Source organism: Salmo salar, unplaced genomic scaffold (assembly GCF_905237065.1).
Source record: "Salmo salar unplaced genomic scaffold, Ssal_v3.1, whole genome shotgun sequence".
Taxonomy (NCBI): domain Eukaryota; kingdom Metazoa; phylum Chordata; class Actinopteri; order Salmoniformes; family Salmonidae; genus Salmo; species Salmo salar.
Genome location: NW_025547611.1, coordinates 77,501 through 102,500, shown reverse-complemented (window position 1 = coordinate 102,500; position 25,000 = coordinate 77,501). Strand labels below are relative to the sequence as shown.

The 25,000-nt window shown below is 44.9% G+C and overlaps 3 protein-coding genes across 4 annotated transcripts in view; all 3 read left to right on the top strand.

Moving 5' to 3' along the window:
* The window catches only part of lap3 (leucine aminopeptidase 3), a 24,846-nt gene extending 14,002 nt beyond the window's left edge, over positions 1-10,844 (top strand). The window contains exons 11-16 of one of the 2 annotated variants that reach the window (NM_001140319.1): positions 122-224; positions 313-392; positions 6,614-6,726; positions 6,937-7,039; positions 9,816-10,023; positions 10,090-10,844. In NM_001140319.1, coding sequence (NP_001133791.1) covers positions 122-224; positions 313-392; positions 6,614-6,726; positions 6,937-7,039; positions 9,816-9,899 — 483 coding nt within the window. In that variant the 3' untranslated portion in view covers positions 9,900-10,023; positions 10,090-10,844. Of the gene's footprint in view, positions 1-121; positions 225-312; positions 393-6,613; positions 6,727-6,936; positions 7,040-9,815 lie in introns of both variants that reach the window. The other variant, XM_045711437.1, reaches the window with a different exon arrangement.
* A 130-nt stretch (positions 10,845-10,974) lies between these two features.
* LOC106595569 (mediator of RNA polymerase II transcription subunit 28) lies at positions 10,975-16,423 on the top strand. The gene is made up of 5 exons (XM_045711444.1): positions 10,975-11,188; positions 12,577-12,643; positions 14,109-14,221; positions 14,818-14,901; positions 15,514-16,423. Exons 1-5 carry the CDS (start codon positions 11,030-11,032, stop codon positions 15,631-15,633), a joined length of 543 nt encoding a protein of 180 aa, XP_045567400.1. The 5' UTR covers positions 10,975-11,029; the 3' UTR covers positions 15,634-16,423.
* A 2,073-nt stretch (positions 16,424-18,496) lies between these two features.
* The window catches only part of LOC106590825 (methylsterol monooxygenase 1), a 17,601-nt gene continuing 11,097 nt past the window's right edge, over positions 18,497-25,000 (top strand). The window contains exons 1-2 of the mRNA XM_045711443.1: positions 18,497-18,649; positions 21,407-21,563. Coding sequence (XP_045567399.1) covers positions 21,451-21,563 — 113 coding nt within the window. The 5' untranslated portion in view covers positions 18,497-18,649; positions 21,407-21,450. The remainder of the gene's footprint in view (positions 18,650-21,406; positions 21,564-25,000) is intronic.

Genomic DNA, 25,000 nt, shown 5'->3' with positions numbered 1-25,000 from the left:
TGTGTGTGTGTGTGTGTGTGTGTTAGCGTGGCTACTAAACCATACGTGTGTGTGTTACCGTGGCTACTAAACCACACAGGTGTGTGTGTTTTACATCAAATGAAGTATTTAGTGTGTGTAGGTGGACAACACGGACGCAGAGGGAAGGTTGATCCTGGCAGATGCTCTCTGTTACGCTCACAGCTTCAACCCCAGGGCCATCGTCAACGCTGCCACCCTCACCGGTTAGTACACCGTGAGAGAGAGAGACATCGCTGGTCGCTAAACGGCTACTCTATTGGTCACTTCGTGTTTTCTCCTGTCATCTCTCAGGAGCGATGGATGTTGCTCTGGGTTCAGCAGCGACAGGAGTCTTCACCAACTCTGACTGGCTCTGGGAACAGCTTCACAAGGTAACACACACACACACACACACACACACACACACACACACACACACACACACACACACACACACACACGTGTCGTTGAAGGGGGACCAAGTGCTCATCTTATTTATTTAAAGAAAACACTTAATCACAAAATAAACAGACAACGATAACAGTCCAGTAAGGTGCACAGACTATACTAGAAACAACCAGCCACAAAACACACCCAACTAAATATGGCCTCCAATTAGAGACAACGATAACAGTCCAGTAAGGTGCACAGACTATACTAGGAACAACCAGCCACAAAACACACCCAACTAAATATGGCCTCCAATTAGAGACAACGATAACAGTCCAGTAAGGTGCACAGACTATACTAGGAACAACCAGCCACAAAACACACCCAACTAAATATGGCCTCCAATTAGAGACAACGATAACAGTCCAGTAAGGTGCACAGACTATACTAGGAACAACCAGCCACAAAACACACCCAACTAAATATGGCCTCCAATTAGAGACAACGATAACAGTCCAGTAAGGTGCACAGACTATACTAGGAACAACCAGCCACAAAACACACCCAACTAAATATGGCCTCCAATTAGAGACAACGATAACAGTCCAGTAAGGTGCACAGACTATACTAGGAAACAACCAGCCACAAAACACACCCAACTAAATATGGCCTCCAATTAGAGACAACGATAACAGTCCAGTAAGGTGCACAGACTATACTAGAAACAACCAGCCACAAAACACACCCAACTAAATATGGCCTCCAATTAGAGACAACGATAACAGTCCAGTAAGGTGCACAGACTATAGTAGGAAACAACCAGCCACAAAACACACCCAACTAAATATGGCCTCCAATTAGAGACAACGATAACAGTCCAGTAAGGTGCACAGACTATACTAGGAAACAACCAGCCACAAAACACACCCAACTAAATATGGCCTCCAATTAGAGACAACGATAACAGTCCAGTAAGGTGCACAGACTATACTAGGAAACAACCAGCCACAAAACACACCCAACTAAATATGGCCTCCAATTAGAGACAACGATAACAGTCCAGTAAGGTGCACAGACTATACTAGGAAACAACCAGCCACAAAACACACCCAACTAAATATGGCCTCCAATTAGAGACAACGATAACAGTCCAGTAAGGTGCACAGACTATACTAGAAACAACCAGCCACAAAACACACCCAACTAAATATGGCCTCCAATTAGAGACAACGATAACAGTCCAGTAAGGTGCACAGACTATACTGGAAACAACCAGCCACAAAACACACCCAACTAAATATGGCCTCCAATTAGAGACAACGATAACAGTCCAGTAAGGTGCACAGACTATACTAGGAAACAACCAGCCACAAAACACACCCAACTAAATATGGCCTCCAATTAGAGACAACGATAACAGTCCAGTAAGGTGCACAGACTATACTAGGAAACAACCAGCCACAAAACACACCCAACTAAATATGGCCTCCAATTAGAGACAACGATAACAGTCCAGTAAGGTGGACAGACTATACTAGAAACAACCAGCCACAAAACACACCCAACTAAATATGGCCTCCAATTAGAGACAACGACAACAGTCCAGTAAGGTGCACAGACTATAGTAGGAAACAACCAGCCACAAAACACACCCAACTAAATATGGCCTCCAATTAGAGACAACGACAACAGTCCAGTAAGGTGCACAGACTATACTAGGAAACAACCAGCCACAAAACACACCCAACTAAATATGGCCTCCAATTAGAGACAACGATAACAGTCCAGTAAGGTGCACAGACTATACTAGGAAACAACCAGCCACAAAACACACCCAACTAAATATGGCCTCCAATTAGAGACAACGATAACAGTCCAGTAAGGTGCACAGACTATACTAGGAAACAACCAGCCACAAAACACACCCAACTAAATATGGCCTCCAATTAGAGACAACGATAACAGTCCAGTAAGGTGCACAGACTATACTAGGAACAACCAGCCACAAAACACACCCAACTAAATATGGCCTCCAATTAGAGACAACGACAACCAGCTGCCTCTAATTGGAGGTCATTGCTAAAACCAAACATAGAAATAAAAAACTAGATAAACACATAGAAATAGATAACATAGAACATAAACCAAAAAACCCCCGAAACACACAAAACAAACACCCCCTGCCACGCCCTGACCAAACTACAATAACAAATAACCCCTTTTACTGGTCAGGATGTGACATATACTGAAAAACACATCCTGTATTATAATTGTGTATGTTGGGTTCTTCTATCAAAATGTCTCACGTTTTTGGAAATCAACTAAAAATGTATTGAACTTTTGTTCGAAAAAAAAAACCAAACATTATTTTGCACCATATTATCATAAGACGTGAACAGAAAAGATCTGTAATACGTATTTCCTGCAACTGTATGGAGAGGGCAACACAATTGTAAATGCCCCCCCGTGTGTTGTCTGTTTGTGATGTTAAGGCCCCTTGAATTCAAAAATGGAGTAAATACATATTTTTTGAAATTGTTACGTTTTATTGAAAATTAAATACTGAAATATCTAATTTACATAAGTATTCACACCCCTGAGTCAATACTTTGTAGAAACACCTTTTGGCAACGATTACAGCTGTGAGTCTTTCTGGGTAATTCTCTGAGAGCTTTCCACACCTGGATTGTGCAACATTTGCCCATTTTTAATCTATTCAGGCTCTGTCACATTGGTTGTAGATCATTGCTAGAAAACCAGTTTCAGGTCTGACCGTAGATTTTAAGTAACTGCTGAAAGGTGAATTCATCTCCCAGTGTCTGGTGGAAAAGCAGGCTGAACCAGGTTTTCCTTCTAGGATTTTGCCTGTGCTTAGCTCCATTCTGTTTATTTTTTCATCCTGAAAAACTCCCCCAGTTCTTAACGATGACAAGCATACCTCATAACATGATGCAGCCACCACTATGCTAGATAATATGGGTGAGTGGTACTCAGTGATGTGTTATATTGGATTTGTCCCAAACATAACATGTTGTATTCAGGATACAAAGTTAATTGCTGTATCACATTTTATGCAGTATTACTTTAGTGTCTTGTTGCAAACAGGAAGCATGTTTTGGAATATGTTTATTCGGTAAAGGCTTCCTTCTTTTCACTCTGTCATTTAGGTTAGTATTGTGGAGTAACTACAATGTTGTTGATCCATCCTCAGTTTCCTCCTATCACAGCCATTAAACTCTGTAACTGTTTTAAAGTCACCATTGGTCTCAGGGTGAAATCCCTGAGCGGTTTCCTTCCTCTCCGGCAACTAAGTTAGGAAGGACGCCTGTATCTTTGTAGTGACTGGGTGTATTGATACACAATACAAAGTGTAATTAATAACTTCACCAAGCTTTTTTTTCCCTCATTTTTACCCATCTACCAGTAGGTGGCCCTTCTTTGTGAGACATTGGAAAACCTCCCTGGTCTTTGTGGTTGAATCTGTGTTTGAAATTCACTGCTGGACTGAGGGACCTTACAATTATCTGTATGTGTGTGAGGTACAGAGATGAGGTAGTCATTAAAAACTCACATTAACCAGTATTACACAGTGTGTCCATGCACATCTTTACTCCTGAACTTGAGGCTTGAATATATTATAGAGTGAAGACATCTCAGTTTTAATTCATTTTTTTAAAGATTTCGAAAAATATTTTCTACTTTGACATTATGTGTAGGCCAGTGACAAACTATGTACATTTTATTCCATTTTAAATTCAGGCTGTAACACAAGCAAATGTGGGGGAAAGTCAAAGGGGTGTGAATACTTTCTGAAGGCGCTGTATGTCTACACTTTGTAACCGTTAGCAATTATGCTAATGCTGCTGATGCTAATGCTGCTGATGCTAATGCTGCTAATGCTGATGCTAATACTAATAATACTGCTGATGCTAATGCTAATAATGCTGCTGAATGCTAATGCTAATGCTGCTGATGCTAATGCTGCTAATGCTGATGCTAATACTAATAATACTGCTGATGCTAATGCTAATAATGCTGCTGATGCTAATGCTGCTAATGCTAATGCTATAATGCTACTGACGATACCATTCTTCAGGTAGATGGAAAGGCTTTTCCCATCTCAATTAAGAATGAACTATAAAGTAGCCTCTGCATATCTGCATCGGTCCAGTAGGCATGTTGTTTTGCTAACTCCATCACATGTACTTTACAGAAACTTCCTCATGTCGTCTCCTGATGTAGCTTAAGCCTTTTGCTGTGGAGTTGGAACATTTTGAATTTAGTTGTTTTTGCTATTTAAAAGTGTGATTTTATTTATTTTTTTGAGAGCGAAAACCAGGCAGAATCTGTCCTTATCCTTTTTGGTATTGAGACTATCGCGATACTAAACCTGGTATCGGTGTCCAAGTAAAAAATTCTGCTATTGTGACCACACTAACACAGGGTCTGGAGGGTTACATACCCAGGGTGGTAACGGGGTCTGGAGGGGTACATACCCAGGGTGGTAACGGGGTCTGGAGGGGTACATACCCAGGGTGGTAACGGGGTCTGGAGGGTTACATACCCAGGGTGGTAACGGGGTCTGGAGGGTTACATACCCAGGGTGGTAACAGGGTCTGGAGGGTTACATACCCAGGGTGGTAACGGGGTCTGGAGGGGTACATACCCAGGGTGGTAATGGGGTCTGGAGGGGTACATACCCAGGGTGGTAACGGGGTCTGGAGGGGTACATACCCAGGGTGGTAACGGGGTCTGGAGGGGTACATACCCAGGGTGGTAACGGGGTCTGGAGGGTTACATACCCAGGGTGGTAACGGGGTCTGGAGGGTTACATACCCAGGGTGGTAACGGGGTCTGGAGGGTTACATACCCAGGGTGGTAACAGGGTCTGGAGGGTTACATACCCAGGGTGGTAACAGGGTCTGGAGGGTTACATACCCAGGGTGGTAACAGGGTCTAGAGGGTTACATACCCAGGGTGGTAACGGGGTCTGGAGGGTTACATACCCAGGGTGGTAACAGGGTCTGGAGGGTTACATACCCAGGGTGGTAACAGGGTCTGGAGGGTTACATACCCAAGGTGGTAACAGGGTCTGGAGGGTTACATACCCAGGGTGGTAACGGGGTCTGGAGGGTTACATACCCAGGGTGGTAACGGGGTCTGGAGGGTTACATACCCAGGGTGGTAACGGGGTCTGGAGGGCTACATACCCAGGGTGGTAACAGGGTCTGGAGGGTTACATACCCAGGGTGGTAACGGGGTCTGGAGGGTTACATACCCAGGGTGGTAACAGGGTCTGTTGGGTTACATACCCAGGGTGGTAACGGGGTCTGGAGGGTTACATACCCAGGGTGGTAACAGGGTCTGGAGGGTTACATACCCAGGGGTGGTAACGGGGTCTGGAGGGTTACATACCCAGGGTGGTAACAGGGTCTGGAGGGGTACATACCCAGGGTGGTAACGGGGTCTGGAGGGTTACATACCCAGGGTGGTACGGGTCTGGAGGGTTACATACCCAGGGTGGTAACGGGGTCTGGAGGGTTACATACCCAGGGTGGTAACGGGGTCTGGAGGGTTACATACCCAGGGTGGTAACGGGGTCTGGAGGGTTACATACCCAGGGTGGTAACGGGGTCTGGAGGGTTACATACCCAGGGTGGTAACGGGTCTGGAGGGTTACATACCCAGGGTGGTAACGGGGTCTGGAGGGTTACATACCCAGGGTGGTAACGGGGTCTGGAGGGTTACATACCCAGGGTGGTAACGGGGTCTGGAGGGTTACATACCCAGTGTGGTAACAGGGTCTGGAGGGTTACATACCCAGGGTGGTAACGGGGTCTGGAGGGTTACATACCCAGGGTGGTAACGGGTCTGGAGGGTTACATACCCAGGGTGGTAACGGGGTCTGGAGGGTTACATACCCAGGGTGGTAACGGGGTCTGGAGGGTTACATACCCAGGGTGGTAACGGGGTCTGGAGGGTTACATACCCAGGGTGGTAACGGGGTCTGGAGGGTTACATACCCAGGGTGGTAACGGGGTCTGGAGGGTTACATACCCAGGGTGGTAACGGGGTCTGGAGGGTTACATACCCAGTGTGGTAACGGGGTCTGGAGGGTTACATACCCAGGGTGGTAACGGGGTCTGGAGGGTTACATACCCAGGGTGGTAACGGGGTCTGGAGGGTTACATACCCAGTGTGATGTTCTCTCTCTGTGCTTTAGGCCAGTGTGGTAACGGGAGACCGGGTCTGGAGGATGCCGTTGTTTCAGCATTACACCAGACAGGTCACTGACTGCCAGCTGGCTGACCTCAACAACGTCGGCAAGTACAGCCGGTAAGAACACACACACACACACACACACACACACACACACACACACACACACACACACACAGGTAACATCTAGAAACAGCCCTAAACAATTTCTGTGTTAATGCCATCTTCTTAACCTGTGTGTGTGTGTGTGTGTGTGTGTGTGTGTGTGTGTGTGTGTGTGTGTGTGTGTGTGTGTGTGTGTGTGTGTGTGTGTGTGTGTGTGTGTAGTTCTGGCGGGGCCTGCACGGCGGCAGCGTTTCTGAGGGAGTTTGTGACGGCCACTCATTGGGCGCACCTGGACATCGCCGGGGTGATGACCAATAAGGACGAGGTACGGCAGCCTTCTGAAACATTGATATTTTAGAGCTGTTTTGATTTTTTGTATTGATTTGACCAGGTTCGTCTCATTGAGATTTAAATATATTTTGCAAAAGGGACCTGGCCAAAATGGCAGCACACAAAGCTTAAAACATGTACAACATAAAACACTACAGTTTAAAGGTTGACTTTGGGGGGGGGAAACGCTAAAATAACGACTTTAAACTGTAGAACAATGCATCATCACACCAGGTCAGTTCATCCTTTAAAAACTTAAACAAATGAATGAAGAAGATATTTGGCTGCAGAAGTGCCATTTCGTATTGACCTCTACAGCTTCCTGTAGCTTAGCTTACGAACTAGCTACGACACATCAACACATACTGGAGGAGTTACTGGCTAGCTACAGTGGCTAGCTTAGCTTACGAACTAGCTACAACACATCAACACATACTGGAGGAGTTACTGGCTAGCTACAGTGGCTAGCTTAGCTTACGAACTAGCTACAACACATCAACACATACTGGAGGAGTTACTGGCTAGCTACAGTGGCTAGCTTAGCTTACGAACTAGCTACGACACATCAACACATACTGGAGGAGTTACTGGCTAGCTACAGTGGCTAGCTTAGCTTACGAACTAGCTACAACACATCAACACATACTGGAGGAGTTACTGGCTAGCTACAGTGGCTAGCTTAGCTTACGAACTAGCTACGACACATCAACACATACTGGAGGAGTTACTGGCTAGCTTAGCTTACGAACTAGCTACAACACATCAACACATACTGGAGGAGTTACTGGCTAGCTACAGTGGCTAGCTTAGCTTACGAACTAGCTACATCACATCAACACATACTGGAGGAGTTACTGGCTAGCTACAGTGGCTAGCTTAGCTTACGAACTAGCTACGACACATCAACACATACTGGAGGAGTTACTGGCTAGCTACAGTGGCTAGCTTAGCTTACGAACTAGCTACATCACATCAACACATACTGGAGGAGTTACTGGCTAGCTACAGTGGCTAGCTTAGCTTACGAACTAGCTACGACACATCAACACATACTGGAGGAGTTACTGGCTAGCTTAGCTTACGAACTAGCTACAACACATCAACACATACTGGAGGAGTTACTGGCTAGCTACAGTGGCTAGCTTAGCTTACGAACTAGCTACATCACATCAACACATACTGGAGGAGTTACTGGCTAGCTACAGTGGCTAGCTTAGCTTACGAACTAGCTACGACACATCAACACATACTGGAGGAGTTACTGGCTAGCTACAGTGGCTAGCTTAGCTTACGAACTAGCTACATCACATCAACACATACTGGAGGAGTTACTGGCTAGCTACAGTGGCTAGCTTAGCTTACGAACTAGCTACGACATATCAACACATACTGGAGGAGTTACTGGCTAGCTACAGTGGCTAGCTTAGCTTACGAACTAGCTACAACACATCAACACATACTGGAGGAGTTACTGGCTAGCTACAGTGGCTAGCTTAGCTTACGAACTAGCTACGACACATCAACACATACTGGAGGAGTTACTGGCTAGCTACAGTGCCTAGCTTAGCGTACGAACTAGCTACAACACATACTGGAGGGGTTACTGGCTAGCTACAGTGGCTAGCTTAGCTTACGAACTAGCTACGACCCGTCAACACATACTGGAGGAGTTACTGGCTAGCTACAGTGGCTAGCTTAGCTTACGAACTAGCTACGACACATCAACACATACTGGAGGAGTTACTGGCTAGCTACAGTGGCTAGCTTAGCTTACGAACTAGCTACGACCCGTCAACACATACTGGAGGAGTTACTGGCTAGCTACAGTGGCTAGCTTAGCTTACGAACTAGCTACGACACATCAACACATACTGGAGGAGTTACTGGCTAGCTACAGTGGCTAGCTTAGCTTACGAACTAGCTACGACACATCAACACATACTGGAGGAGTTACTGGCTAGCTACAGTGGCTAGCTTAGCTTACGAACTAGCTACAACACATCAACACATACTGGAGGAGTTACTGGCTAGCTACAGTGGCTAGCTTAGCTTACGAACTAGCTACGACCCGTCAACACATACTGGAGGAGTTACTGGCTAGCTACAGTGGCTAGCTTAGCTTACGAACTACCTACAACACATCAACACATACTGGAGGAGTTACTGGCTAGCTACAGTGGCTAGCTTAGCTTACGAACTAGCTACAACACATCAACACATACTGGAGGAGTTACTGGCTAGCTACAGTGGCTAGCTTAGCTTACGAACTAGCTACAACACATCAACACATACTGGAGGAGTTACTGGCTAGCTACAGTGGCTAGCTTAGCTTACGAACTACCTACAACACATCAACACATACTGGAGGAGTTACTGGCTAGCTACAGTGGCTAGCTTAGCTTACGAACTAGCTACAACACATCAACACATACTGGAGGAGTTACTGGCTAGCTACAGTGGCTAGCTTAGCTTACGAACTAGCTACAACACATCAACACATACTGGAGGAGTTACTGGCTAGCTACAGTGGCTAGCTTAGCTTACGAACTACCTACAACACATCAACACATACTGGAGGAGTTACTGGCAAGCTACAGTGGCTAGCTTAGCTTACGAACTAGCTACAACACATCAACACATACTGGAGGAGTTGAGATGATCACAACCCCTTCTGTTCTGTCAGGCTGAAGGGTTTGATTGCTGAGAGACACTGTCTGTTGTCCTGTTGGACATTTAACAATACACTTTTCTCTTTGTTTGTCTCTGTCCAGGTTCCCTACCTGAAGAAAGGAATGTCTGGGCGACCGACACGAACACTGGTAGAGTTCGCTGCTGGACTGGCTAACCAAGACTGAAGACACACACACACACACCACACCTACACACACTGAGCTGGCTGGAGAAGGATTATTCTGTAGAGACAGAGACTGTGGTACTGTGTAGAATCACAGACTGCTTCCCAAATAGCACCTTATTCCCTACCCATAGGAGTCTGGTCAAAAGTAGTGCACTACCCACAGGACCGGTGAAAAGTAGTGCACTATATATATATATATATATATATATATATATATATATATATATATATATATATATATATATATATATAGGGAATAGGCCCTTTTTGTCCACTACCCATTGGACTGGTCAAAAGTAGTGCACTATATAAGGAGTAGGATGCCATTTGGGATGTATTCTGAGTTATCTGGTAGTAGCCTGTTGTGCATAGAGAGGGGCTGAAGAGGACATTTCCAACCCCGTGCCCCTGCAACAGGACATGTAACTAATTTCCTCTCTGGCCTAGTTTATAGCCTACATACCTATGCATTGAGAAACTGAATTTTCATGTAAATGGACAAAGTATATCGTATCCTACCCTTACAAAAAAAAAAGATTGCAGTCAGAGTGCAGTGTAACTGCATCCAAAATAAGTACATTTTTACTGGAGTTATTCTGCAATTACTGCTTCCAAAAAATACCACAGTCGACTGCAATCTTATTTTGGAACGGTAACTACAAGTAGCTATGCAAAATGTTGTTGCGTAACAAAACTACGCAGCCTTGTGATTTATAACCGGATGCAAGAACGCAGGATAGTCATTTTGCGTAGCGTTCTTGCGTTGCTTACGTAGGGTAAAAACTCGTCTTCAGCGACAGTCAGTAAACCAACCTCTCTCTGTTCAGTAGTTGTGGGAGAAACTCAAATGCTGATTTTGATATGCACTTCTGCACACAAAAACAATAAAATATTATTATTGCCAATATTTACATGTCATTTAAATAAAACACAAATAAAACAATGTTTTGGGGGGGGTCAATGTGTATTGTTATAACTGCATGTAAATGACACATTTATTTTAATTGCAAACCATTTATTTGAATCAAACTTTTTTATTTAGTCATTTAGTAGAATCTATAAAATTCGTGGCATGTCCTGCGCACTGCGAGCAGCGGCCTCACCGACTGGTACAAACAACCATCCAAGATGTCTTCCTCCATGGGCAGCGGGATGTTCCCTGGCCAGCAGTCTGCTGGTCCTCACCCTGTCGGCGGCCCGGGTCAGCCGGGACTACTGTCTGGAGCTCCAGGGAACAGGGTCCAGGGCCCCAACACTCTAGTAGACGACCTGGAGGCTTCTTTCGAGGTACGAGAGCGACAACTCCACTGTCCTGGTGGACGCTAGCTAGCCATAACTAGCCGTGGTATAGCTAACGTAATGATACTAGCCAGCCTAGCTAGCCGTGGTATAGTTAACGCAATGATACTAGCTAGCCGTGGTATAGCTAACGTAATGGTACTAGCTAGCCGTGGTATAGCTAACGTAATGATACTAGCTAGCCGTGGTATAGCTAACGTAATGATAGTAGCTAGCCGTGGTATAGCTAACGTAATGATACTAGCTAGCCGTGGTATAGCTAACGTAATGATACTAGCTAGCCGTGGTATAGCTAACGTAATGATACTAGCTAGCCGTGGTATAGCTAACGTAATGATACTAGCTAGCCGTGGTATAGCTAACGTAATGATACTAGCTAGCCTAGCTAGCCGTGGTATAGGTAACGTAATGATACTAGCCAGCCGTGGTATAGCTAACGTAATGATACTAGCTACCTAAATGAAGCATAGCCTTTGGACTTGTCTAGCGTTACCGAAGCCAGCTAGTAGTTAGCTAGCTAACATTGTTGTTGTTGTTGTTGGACAACAGCTCATTATAATGTCTGGAACAGAGCGAATGGCATCAAACACCTGGCCTGGCGTTACTGAAGCTAGCTAAGTACATGTATCTATGGCCTGGCGTTACTGAAGCTAGCTAGATACATGTATCTCTGGCCTGGCGTTACTGAAGCTAGCTGAGTACATGTATCTCTGGCCTGGCGTTACTGAAGCTAGCTAGGTACATGTATCTCAGGCCTGGTGTTACTGAAGCTAGCTAAGTACATGTATCTCTGGCCTGGTGTTACTGAAGCTAGCTAAGTACATGTATCTCTGGCCTGGCGTTACTGAAGCTAGCTAGATACATGTATCTCTGGCCTGGCGTTACTGAAGCTAGCTGAGTACATGTATCTCTGGCCTGGCGTTACTGAAGCTAGCTAGGTACATGTATCTCAGGCCTGGTGTTACTGAAGCTAGCTAAGTACATGTATCTCTGGCCTGGTGTTACTGAAGCTAGCTAAGTACATGTATCTCTGGCATGGCGTTACTGAAGCTAGCTAAGTACATGTATCTCTGGCCTGGTGTTACTGAAGCTAGCTAAGTACATGTATCTCAGGCCTGGTGTTACTGAAGCTAGCTAAGTACATGTATCTCTGGCCTGGTGTTACTGAAGCTAGCTAAGTACATGTATCTCTGGCCTGGTGTTACTGAAGCTTGCTAAGTACATGTATCTCTGGCCTGGCGTTACTGAAGCTAGCTAGGTACATGTATCTCTGGCCTGGTGTTACTGAAGCTAGCTCAGTACATGTACCTCTGGCGTTACTGAAGCTAGCTCAGTGTTGAGTAGTGAACTGTTAACCAGTTGTCTTGTGTCGGCAGGCTTGCTTTGCGTCCCTAGTGAGCCAAGACTACGTGAACGGAACCGACCAGGAGGAGATTCGGACAGGTGAGACCCAGTAAAGTTTACGACCCAAAAGGGCACCATATTCCCAGACAAGCTCCTAGGTGACCAACAACCATCCTCCTGGATCGCGACAGGGTGTGCATGGTTTTGCTCCAGCCCTGTTCTAACACCTGATTTAGCCATTCAGGGTCCAGTTTTTTTACAGCAGGGCTGTAGCAAAATCCTGCATACTCAGTAATTCAGGGGGAGGAGAGTTGGCTAGCCTTGGGGCAGTTAGCTAGTTGCATTGTAAACAGTTTGAAACACATTCATAAAAAAAAATGTAATTGTTTATCTAGCTAAAATAAACTGGCTTGCATGTCTGTCTCTCTCTAACCTGTCTGTCTCTCTCTAACCTGTCTGTCTCTCTCTAACCTGCCTGTCTCTCTCTAACCTGTCTCTCTCTAACCTGTCTGTCTGTCTCTCTCTCTAACCTGTCTCTCTCTCTAACCTGTCTGTTTCTCTCTCTCTCTCTCTAACCTGTCTCTCTCTAACCTGTCTCTCTCTCTCTCTAACCTGTCTCTCTCTCTCTCTAACCTGTCTCTCTCTCTAACCTGTCTCTCTCTAACCTGTCTGTCTCTAACCTGTCTCTCTCTAACCTGTCTCTGTCTCTAACCTCTCTCTCTCTAACCTGTCTGTCTGTCTCTAACCTGTCTGTCTCTCTCTAACCTGTCTGTCTCTAACCTGTCTGTCTCTCTCTCTAACCTGTCTCTCTCTAACCTGTCTGTCTCTCTCTAACCTGTCTCTCTCTCTAACCTGTCTGTTTCTCTCTCTCTCTCTCTAACCTGTCTCTCTCTAACCTGTCTCTCTCTCTCTCTAACCTGTCTCTCTCTCTCTCTAACCTGTCTCTCTCTAACCTGTCTCTCTCTAACCTGTCTCTCTCTAACCTGTCTCTCTCTAACCTGTCTCTCTCTAACCTGTCTGTCTCTAACCTGTCTGTCTCTAACCTGTCTGTCTCTCTCTCTAACCTGTCTCTCTCTCTCTCTCTCTAACCTGTCTGTCTCTAACCTGTCTCTCTCTCTCTCTAACCTGTCTGTCTCTAACCTGTCTCTCTCTCTAACCTGTCTCTCTCTCTCTCTCACCTGTCTGTCTGTCTCTAACCTGTCTGTCTCTCTCTAACCTGTCTGTCTCTCTCTAACCTGTCTCTCTCTCTCTCTCTCTCTCTCTCTCTAACCTGGCTGTCTCTAACCTGTCTCTCTCTCTCTCTCTAACCTGTCTCTCTAACCTGTCTCTCTCTCTCTCTCACCTGTCTGTCTGTCTCTAACCTGTCTGTCTCTGTCTAACCTGTCTGTCTCTGTCTAACCTGTCTGTCTCTCTCTAACCTGTCTCTCTCTAACCTGTCTGTCTCTAACCTGTCTCTGTCTCTAACCTCTCTCTCTCTAACCTGTCTGTCTGTCTCTAACCTGTCTGTCTCTAACCTGTCTGTCTGTCTCTAACCTGTCTGTCTCTAACCTGTCTGTCTCCCCAGGTGTGGATCAATGTATTCAGAAGTTTCTGGATGTCGCCAGACAGACTGAATGTTTCTTCCTGCAGAAGCGTCTTCAGTTATCAGTCCAGAAACCCGACCAGGTGGTCAAAGAGGTAGGTGATACTGTATATACCAGGGGGTTATTAAATTCTTACCCTACCAGCTTTGGTCATTCGATAGCACCCACCTGGTGACCCAGGTCTAATCCAGTCCCTGATTAGAGGGGAAAAAACCAGTGGAACTGGGTTGTAGAATTTGATGGCGCTCTATATGGATTAGGGTGAAGTCGCCACTAGATGCTGATCTTGGGTCAGTGTTATTTCCCCCCCCCACTAATGGTTAATGTTAGGATTGGGGAGGAAGCTGGTCTTAGATCTGTACCTAGGGGGGGGGAATTCACCCTGGAGCTCTATGTATGGGGGGGACTTAACCAGTATGGTGATATTCTGGCTACCCACTGCTATTAACAGCTAGTCCATCTCTCTTCTCTCCCCCTCTCTTCTCTCTCCCCTTCTCTCTTCTCTCCCCCTCTCTCTTCTCTCCCCCTCTCTCTTCTCTCCCCTCTCTCTTCTCTCCCCCTCTTCTCTCTCCCCATCTCTTGTCTCCCCCTCTCTCTTCTCTCTCCCCCTCTCTCTCCCCCTCCCCTCTCTCTTCTCTCTCCCCCTCTCTCTTCTCTCTCCCCCTGTCTCTTCTCTCTCCCCCTCTCCAGGATGTGTCTGAGCTGCGTAATGAGCTCCAGAGGAAAGAGCTGCTTGTTCAGAAACACCTGTCTAAGCTGCACCACTGGCAGCAGGTACGTCCTCCTCCTTTAGACCAGGAAGCAGAGTCCTCCCCTCCTCCTTTAGACCAGGAAGCAGAGTCCTCCCCTCCTCCTTTAGACCAGGAAGCAGAGTCCTCCCCTCCTCCTTTAGACCAGGAAGCAGAGTCCTCCCCTCCTCCTTTAGACCAGGAAGCAGAGTCCTCCCCTCCTCCTTTAGACCAGGAAGCAGGGTCCTCCCCTCCTCCTTTAGACCAGGAAGCAGAGTCCTCCCCTCCTCCTTTAGACCAGGAAGCAGAGTCCTCCCCTCCTCCTTTAGACCAGGAAGCAGAGTCCTCCCCTCCTCCTTTAGACCAGGAAGCAGAGTCCTCCCCTCCTCCTTTAGACCAGGAAGCAGGGTCCTCCCCTCCTCCTTTAGACCAGGAAGCAGAGTCCTCCCCTCCTCCTTTAGACCAGGAAGCAGGGTCCTCCCCTCCTCGTGTTTGTAGGTTCTGTAGTTAATGTCTGGTCCAGCATCACGATAACACGTCTGGTCCAGCATCACGATAACACGTCTGGTCCAGCATCACGATAACACGTCTGGTCCAGCATCACGATAACACGTCTGGTCCAGCATCACGATAACACGTCTGTCTGTACTCTCTGTAGGTTCTTGAGGATGTCAGTGTCCAGCATCGTAAACCATCAGATCTCCCTCCACCTGGACCCCTGGCCTTCCTAGAACAGGCCTCAGCTATCCTACCCGCTGCACCACTCAAACAGAGCTAACACACACACACACCCCTGGCCTTCCTAGAACAGGCCTCAGCTATCCTACCCGCTGCACCACTCAAACAGAGCTAACACACACACACACCCCTGGCCTTCCTAGAACAGGCCTCAGCTATCCTACCCGCTGCACCACTCAAACAGAGCTAACACACACACACACCCCTGGCCTTCCTAGAACAGGCCTCAGCTATCCTACCCGCTGCACCACTCAAACAGAGCTAACACACACACACACCCCTGGCCTTCCTAGAACAGGCCTCAGCTATCCTACCCGCTGCACCACTCAAACAGAGCTAACACACACACACACCCCTGGCCTTCCTAGAACAGGCCTCAGCTATCCTACCCGCTGCACCACTCAAACAGAGCTAACACACACACACACCCCTGGCCTTCCTAGAACAGGCCTCAGCTATCCTACCCGCTGCACCACTCAAACAGAGCTAACACACACACACACCCCTGGCCTTCCTAGAACAGGCCTCAGCTATCCTACCCGCTGCACCACTCAAACAGAGCTAACACACACACACACCCCTGGCCTTCCTAGAACAGGCCTCAGCTATCCTACCCGCTGCACCACTCAAACAGAGCTAACACACACACACACCCACACCACACACACACACACACACCTCTCTCTCTCTTCTGGACACCATCTTAGTTTTCTTGTTGACTTGTGTAAATATTTCTGAGTTTGTTGTTTTGTACTGACAGAATAAATGAGTTTGGATCAGAACACCACCAGTTGTTTTGTCCCGACAGAATAAATGAGTTTGGATCAGAACACCACCAGTTGTTTTTGTCCTGACAGAATAAATGAGTTTGGATCAGAACACCAGTTGTTTTGTACTGACAGAATAAATGAGTTTGGATCAGAACACCAGTTGTTTTTGTCCTGACAGAATAAATGAGTTTGGATCAGAACACCACCAGTTGTTTTTTGAACCAACATGTGCTGCATCAGGTAGATTACTGCTGGGTTAGAACCAACATGTGCTGCATCAGGTAGGTTACTGCTGGGTTAGAACCAACATGTGCTGCATCAGGTAGATTACTGCTGGGTTAGAACCAACATGTGCTGCATCAGGTAGGTTACTGCTGGGTTAGAACCAACATGTGCTGCATCAGGTAGATTACTGCTGGGTTAGAACCAACATGTGCTGCATCAGGTAGGTTACTGCTGGGTTAGAACCAACATGTGCTGCATCAGGTAGGTTACTGCTGGGTTAGAACCAACATGTGCTGCATCAGGTAGGTTACTGCTGGGTTAGAACCAACATGTGCTGCATCAGGTGTATTACTGCTGGGTTAGAACCAACATGTGCTGCATCAGGTGTATTACTGCTGGGTTAGAACCAACATGTGCTGCATCAGGTAGATTACTGCTGGGTTAGAACCAACATGTGCTGCATCAGGTAGATTACTGCTGGGTTAGAACCAACATGTGCTGCATCAGGTAGGTTACTGCTGGGTTAGAACCAACATGTGCTGCATCAGGTAGGTTACTGCTGGGTTAGAACCAACATGTGCTGCATCAGGTGTATTACTGCTGGGTTAGAACCAACATGTGCTGCATCAGGTGTATTACTGCTGGGTTAGAACCAACATGTGCTGCATCAGGTAGATTACTGCTGGGTTAGAACCAACATGTGCTGCATCAGGTAGATTACTGCTGGGTTAGAACCAACATGTGCTGCATCAGGTAGGTTACTGCTGGGTTAGAACCAACATGTGCTGCATCAGGTAGGTTACTGCTGGGTTAGAACCAACATGTGCTGCATCAGGTAGGTTACTGCTGGGTTAGAACCAACATGTGCTGCATCAGGTGTATTACTGCTGGGTTAGAACCAACATGTGCTGCATCAGGTGTATTACTGCTGGGTTAGAACCAACATGTGCTGCATCAGGTAGATTACTGCTGGGTTAGAACCAACATGTGCTGCATCAGGTAGATTACTGCTGGGTTAGAACCAACATGTGCTGCATCAGGTAGGTTACTGCTGGGTTAGAACCAACATGTGCTGCATCAGGTAGGTTACTGCTGGGTTAGAACCAACATGTGCTGCATCAGGTATGTTACTGCTGGGTTAGAACCAACATGTGCTGCATCAGGTAGGTTACTGCTGGGTTAGAACCAACATGTGCTGCATCAGGTAGGTTACTGCTGGGTTAGAACCAACATGTGCTGCATCAGGTAGGTTACTGCTGGGTTAGAACCAACATGTGCTGCATCAGGTGTATTACTGCTGGGTTAGAACCAACATGTGCTGCATCAGGTAGGTTACTGCTGGGTTAGAACCAACATGTGCTGCATCAGGTAGGTTACTGCTGGGTTAGAACCAACATGTGCTGCATCAGGTAGGTTACTGCTGGGTTAGAACCAACATGTGCTGCATCAGGTAGGTTACTGCTGGGTTAGAACCAACATGTGCTGCATCAGGTAGGTTACTGCTGGGTTAGAACCAACATGTGCTGCATCAGGTGTATTACTGCTGGGTTAGAACCAACATGTGCTGCATCAGGTATGTTACTGCTGGGTTAGAACCAACATGTGCTGCATCAGGTAGGTTACTGCTGGGTTAGAACCAACATGTGCTGCATCAGGTAGGTTACTGCTGGGTTAGAACCAACATGTGCTGCGTCATGGGTCTGGTCCAATAACGGACGTCCCCTGTTCTCCCTGGAGGGGGACAGAGCGACCAATGAACACCTCTGGTTCCTCTTTGTAAAGTTTGCTGTTTTACCCAACACCCCGTCTCCTCTCCTACCGTCTGTATAACGCTCTGACGTTATGAAAGCCCTGCTGCTCGCTGATTGGTCGTTGCTTTTAGGTAACTCCGAGTCTCACTATCATCACTCCATTCCCCTTGGGCCAATCAGAGCGCTGGCTCGGCCCCCGTGACGTCGGTCTCCTCTCCCCTTCCGTCCAATCAGGCTCGTAGATAATAGTGTATTTGACGCCGCACGGCAGCCTCTTGGTTCAGGTAGACGGACCCGCAGCCGCATCAAGGTAATATACTAACATATTATATTCATTATCTTCTTTAAATCTAATCAATAACCAAACTTTTGTTATTATATTCTAACGCAGCAGTAGCTTTTTTGCCGTTTAATACTAGATAGGGGCTTAATACCGAGTGTTAAATGGGTCAGAGATATGGTACTGTACTGTAAACCTTTATAAATGTATACGTGCAGTGTTATATTGTTGTTCACACGGACAAATAACGAGACAAAGTAGCCAACGATCAGATAAACGCACGAAGGTAAAGAGAAAGTCGGTGTGAAAGAGTTTTTTTTTTTTTTTAAACACTCCTGTAAAGTGGCAAATTGAATATTTCTATAACATCTAGTGAGGATTGTAAACGTTTACTGACATTTTTTCTTTTCTTTCTATACTAATAATCGCAGTTAAATCAGACTTGTTTAATGGACATAAGGACTGTGAGTCTGTAACAGCTCGATAATATAATAATAGATCTGGTCCAGTATCGATCGAGTTGTGCTAGCAGTCATATTCCATACTGGTGATCACTTATCCTGATATAGGCTTTCTCATTGTATGTTATAAAATCCCTTCTCTTATTGTTAAAAAAAATCAATATATCTATATATTTTTTTATTTGAGATTCTTCAAAGTAGCCACCCTTTCACTTGATGACAGCTTTGCACACTCTTGGCATTCTCTCAACCAGCTTCACGAGGTAGTCACCTGGAATGCATTTCAATTAACAGGTGTGCCTTGTTCATTTGTGGAATTTCTTTCCTTCTTAATGTGTTTGAGCCAATCGGTTGTGTTGTGAGAAGGTAGGGGTGGAATACAGAAGACAGCCCTATTTGGTAAAAGACCAAGCCCATATTATGGCAAGAACAGCTCAAATAAGCAAAGAGAAACGACAGTCCATCATTTCTTTAAGACATGAAGCGCTATGATGAAACTGGCTCTCATGAGGACCGCCACAGGAAAGGAAGACCCAGAGTTTCCTCTGCTGCAGTGGATCAGTTCATTAGAGTTACCAGCCTCAGATTTCAGCCCAAATAAATGCTTCACAGAGTTCAAGTAACAGACACATCTCAACAACAACTGTTGACAGGAGACTGTGTGAATCAGGCCTTCATGGTCGAATTGCTGCAAAGAAACCACTACTAAAGGACACCAATAAGAAGAAGAGACTTGCTTGGGCCAAGAAACACGAGCAATGGACATTAAACTGGTGGAAATCTGTCCTTTGGTCTGATGAGTCCAAATTGGAGATTTTTGGTTCCAACCGCCGTGTCTTTGTGAGACGCAGAGTAGGTAAACGGATGATCTCTGCATGTGTGGTTCCCACCGTGAAGCATGGAGGAGGAGGAGGTGTTATGGTGTGGGGGTGCTTTGCTGGTGACACTGTCAGTGATTTATTTAGAATTCAAGGCACACTTAACCAGCATGTCTACCACAGCATTCTGCAGCGATACGCCATCCCATCTGGTTTGCGCTTAGTGGGACTATCATTTGTTTTTCAACAGGACAATGACCCAACACACCTCCAGGCTGTGTAAGGGCTATTTGACCAAGAAGGAGAGTGATGGAGTGCTGCATCAGATGACCTGGCCTCCACAATCACCTGACCTCAGCCCAATTGAGATGGTTTGGGATGAGTCGGACCGCAGAGTGAAGGAAAAGCAGCCAACAAGTGCTCAGCATATGTGGGAACTCCTTCAAGACTGTTGGAAAAGCATTCCAGGTGAAGCTGGTTGAGAGAATGCGAAGAGTTTACAAAGCTGTCATCAAGGCAAAGGGTGGCTACTTTGAAGAATCTCAAATATAAAATATATTTACTACATGATTCCATATGTGTTATTTCATAGTTTTGATGTCTTCACTATTATTTTACAATGTAGAAAATAGTAAAAATAAAATAAAAACCCTTGAAGGAGTAGGTGGGTCAAAACGTTTGACTGGAACTGTATGTCCTGGTCAGACCAGAGGTTTCCCCCTGTATATTTCAGACCAGAGGTTTCCCCCTGTATATTTCAGACCAGAGGTTTCCCCCTGTATATTTCAGACCAGAGGTTTCCCCCCTGTATATTTCAGACCAGAGGTTTCCCCCTGTATATTTCAGACCAGAGGTTTCCCCCTGTATATTTCAGACCAGAGGTTTCCCCCTGTATATTTCAGACCAGAGGTTTCCCCCTGTATATTTCAGACCAGAGGTTTCCCCCTGTATATTTCAGACCAGAGGTTTCCCCCTGTATATTTCAGACCAGAGGTTTCCCCCTGTATATTTCAGACCAGAGGTTTCCCCCCTGTATATTTCAGACCAGAGGTTTCCCCTGTATATATCAGACCAGAGGTTTCCCCCTGTATATTTCAGACCAGAGGTTTCCCCCCTGTATATTTCAGACCAGAGGTTTCCCCCTGTATATTTCAGACCAGAGGTTTCCCCCTGTATATTTCAGACCAGAGGTTTCCCCCTGTATATTTCAGACCAGAGGTTTCCCCCTGTATATTTCAGACCAGAGGTTTCCCCCTGTATATTTCAGACCAGAGGTTTCCCCCTGTATATTTCAGACCAGAGGTTTCCCCCTGTATATTTCAGACCAGAGGTTTCCCCCTGTATATTTCTGTTATATGGTAGTTATTTGATTAATGGCTATGCAGTGTGTGTGTGTGTGTGTGTGTGTGTGTGTGTGTGTGTGTGTGTGTGTGTGTGTGTGTGTGTGTGTGTGTGTGTATGTGTGTGTGTGTGTGTGTGTGTGTGTGTGTGTGTGTGGGTGTTCTCAGTGTTGTCCAGTCTCCTCCCAGCCCATCCCCACCAGCCAATCAGAATGGAGGTGAACAGTACGGCCACCATCTTGTCCTCAGCCTTCCTGGCCGTGGAATATGTTGATGCTGTCTTACCTGACAACCCTCTTCAGCCTTCACTACAATACGCCTGGGGGTAATATTACAATACTGTTACTATACTATACTACTACTACTGTACTACTACTGTACTACTACTACTATACAACCCTCTTCAGCCTTCACTACAATACGCCTGGGGGTAATATTACTATACTGTTACAATACTATACTACTACTACTGTACTACTACTGTACTACTACTACTATACAACCCTCTTCAGCCTTCACTACAATACGCCTGGGGGTAATATTACTATACTGTTACAATACTATACTACTACTACTGTACTACTACTGTACTACTACTACTATACAACCCTCTTCAGCCTTCACTACAATACGCCTGGGGGTAATATTACTATACTGTTACTATACTATACTACTACTACTGTACTACTACTGTACTACTACTACTATACAACCCTCTTCAGCCTTCACTACAATACGCCTGGGGGTAATATTACTATACTGTTACTATACTATACTACTACTACTGTACTACTACTGTACTACTACTACTATACAACCCTCTTCAGCCTTCACTACAATACGCCTGGGGGTAAGATTACAATACTGTTACAATACTATACTACTACTACTGTACTACTACTGTACTACTACTACTATACAACCCTCTTCAGCCTTCACTACAATACGCCTGGGGGTAATATTACTATACTGTTACAATACTATACTACTACTACTGTACTACTACTGTACTACTACTACTATACAACCCTCTTCAGCCTTCACTACAATACGCCTGGGGGTAATATTACTATACTGTTACTATACTATACTACTACTACTGTACTACAACTACTATACAACCCTCTTCAGCCTTCACTACAATACGCCTGGGGGTAATATTACTATACTGTTACTATACTATACTACTACTACTGTACTACAACTACTATACAACCCTCTTCAGCCTTCACTACAATACGCCTGGGGGTAATATTACTATACTGTTACAATACTATACTACTACTACTGTACTACTACTGTACTACTACTACTATACAACCCTCTTCAGCCTTCACTACAATACGCCTGGGGGTAATATTACAATACTGTTACAATACTATACTACTACTACTGTACTACTACTGTACTACTACTACTATACAACCCTCTTCAGCCTTCACTACAATACGCCTGGGGGTAATATTACAATACTGTTACAATACTATACTACTACTACTGTACTACTACTGTACTACTACTACTATACAACCCTCTTCAGCCTTCACTACAATACGCCTGGGGGTAAGATTACAATACTGTTACAATACTATACTACTACTACTGTACTACTACTGTACTACAACTACTATACAACCCTCTTCAGCCTTCACTACAATACGCCTGGGGGTAATATTACTATACTGTTACTATACTATACTACTACTACTGTACTACTACTGTACTACAACTACTATACAACCCTCTTCAGCCTTCACTACAATACGCCTGGGGGTAATATTACAATACTGTTACTATACTATACTACTACTACTGTACTACTACTGTACTACTACTACTATACAACCCTCTTCAGCCTTCACTACAATACGCCTGGGGGTAATATTACTATACTGTTACAATACTATACTACTACTACTGTACTACTACTACTATACAACCCTCTTCAGCCTTCACTACAATACGCCTGGGGGTAATATTACAATACTGTTACTATACTATACTACTACTACTGTACTACTACTGTACTACTACTACTATACAACCCTCTTCAGCCTTCACTACAATACGCCTGGGGGTAATATTACTATACTGTTACAATACTATACTACTACTACTGTACTACTACTGTACTACAACTACTATACAACCCTCTTCAGCCTTCACTACAATACGCCTGGGGGTAATATTACAATACTGTTACAATACTATACTACTACTACTGTACTACTACTGTACTGTACTACTACTATACAACCCTCTTCAGCCTTCACTACAATACGCCTGGGGGTAATATTACTATACTGTTACTATACTATACTACTACTTCTGTACTACAACTACTATACAACCCTCTTCAGCCTTCACTACAATACGCCTGGGGGTAATATTACAATACTGTTACAATACTATACTACTACTACTGTACTACTACTGTACTACTACTACTATACAACCCTCTTCAGCCTTCACTACAATACGCCTGGGGGTAATATTACTATACTGTTACAATACTATACTACTACTACTGTACTACTACTGTACTACTACTACTATACAACCCTCTTCAGCCTTCACTACAATACGCCTGGGGGTAATATTACAATACTGTTACAATACTATACTACTACTACTGTACTACTACTGTACTACTACTACTATACAACCCTCTTCAGCCTTCACTACAATACGCCTGGGGGTAATATTACTATACTGTTACTATACTATACTACTACTACTGTACTACTACTGTACTACTACTACTATACAACCCTCTTCAGCCTTCACTACAATACGCCTGGGGGTAATATTACAATACTGTTACAATACTATACTACTACTACTGTACTACTACTACTATACAACCCTCTTCAGCCTTCACTACAATACGCCTGGGGGTAATATTACTATACTGTTACAATACTATACTACTACTACTGTACTACTACTGTACTACTACTACTATACAACCCTCTTCAGCCTTCACTACAATACGCCTGGGGGTAATATTACTATACTGTTACAATACTATACTACTACTACTACTGTACTACTACTACTATACAACCCTCTTCAGCCTTCACTACAATACGCCTGGGGGTAATATTACTATACTGTTACAATACTATACTACTACTACTGTACTACTACTGTACTACAACTACTATACACCCCTCTTCAGCCTTCACTACAATACGCCTGGGGTAATAATACAATACTGATACAATACTATACTACTACTGTACTACTGCTAAACTTCTATACTACTACTATACTATTACTGTACTACTACTATACTATTAGTGTACTACTACAATACGCCTGGGGGTAATATTAGTATACTGTTACTATACTATACTACTGCTACTGTACTACTACTATACAGCCCTCTTCAGCCTTCACTACAATACGCCTGGGGGTAATATTACAATACTGTTACAATACTATACTACTACTACTGTACTACTACTGTACTACTACTACTATACTCCTATACTAGTACTACTATACTACTACTACTACTACTATATTACTACTACTACTATACTACTACCACTATACTATTACTACTACTATACTATTATTACTACTATACCCCTATACTAGTACTACTATACTATTACCACTACTATATTACTACTACTATACTACAACCACTTCACTATTACTACTACTATACTATTATTACTACTATACTCTTATACTACTACTATACTATTTCTACTGCTATACTACTTCCGCTTTACTCCTATACTACTGCTA

Excerpts from the sequence above, each read along its gene's own strand:
- LOC106595569 (XM_045711444.1), top strand. The coding sequence starts at position 11,030 with ATGTCTTCCTCCATGGGCAGCGGGATGTTCCCTGGCCAGCAGTCTGCT. Across the intron at positions 11,189-12,576 it reads ACCTGGAGGCTTCTTTCGAG|GCTTGCTTTGCGTCCCTAGT; the intron begins GTACGAGAGCGA and ends TTGTGTCGGCAG. Across the intron at positions 12,644-14,108 it reads CCAGGAGGAGATTCGGACAG|GTGTGGATCAATGTATTCAG; the intron begins GTGAGACCCAGT and ends CTGTCTCCCCAG.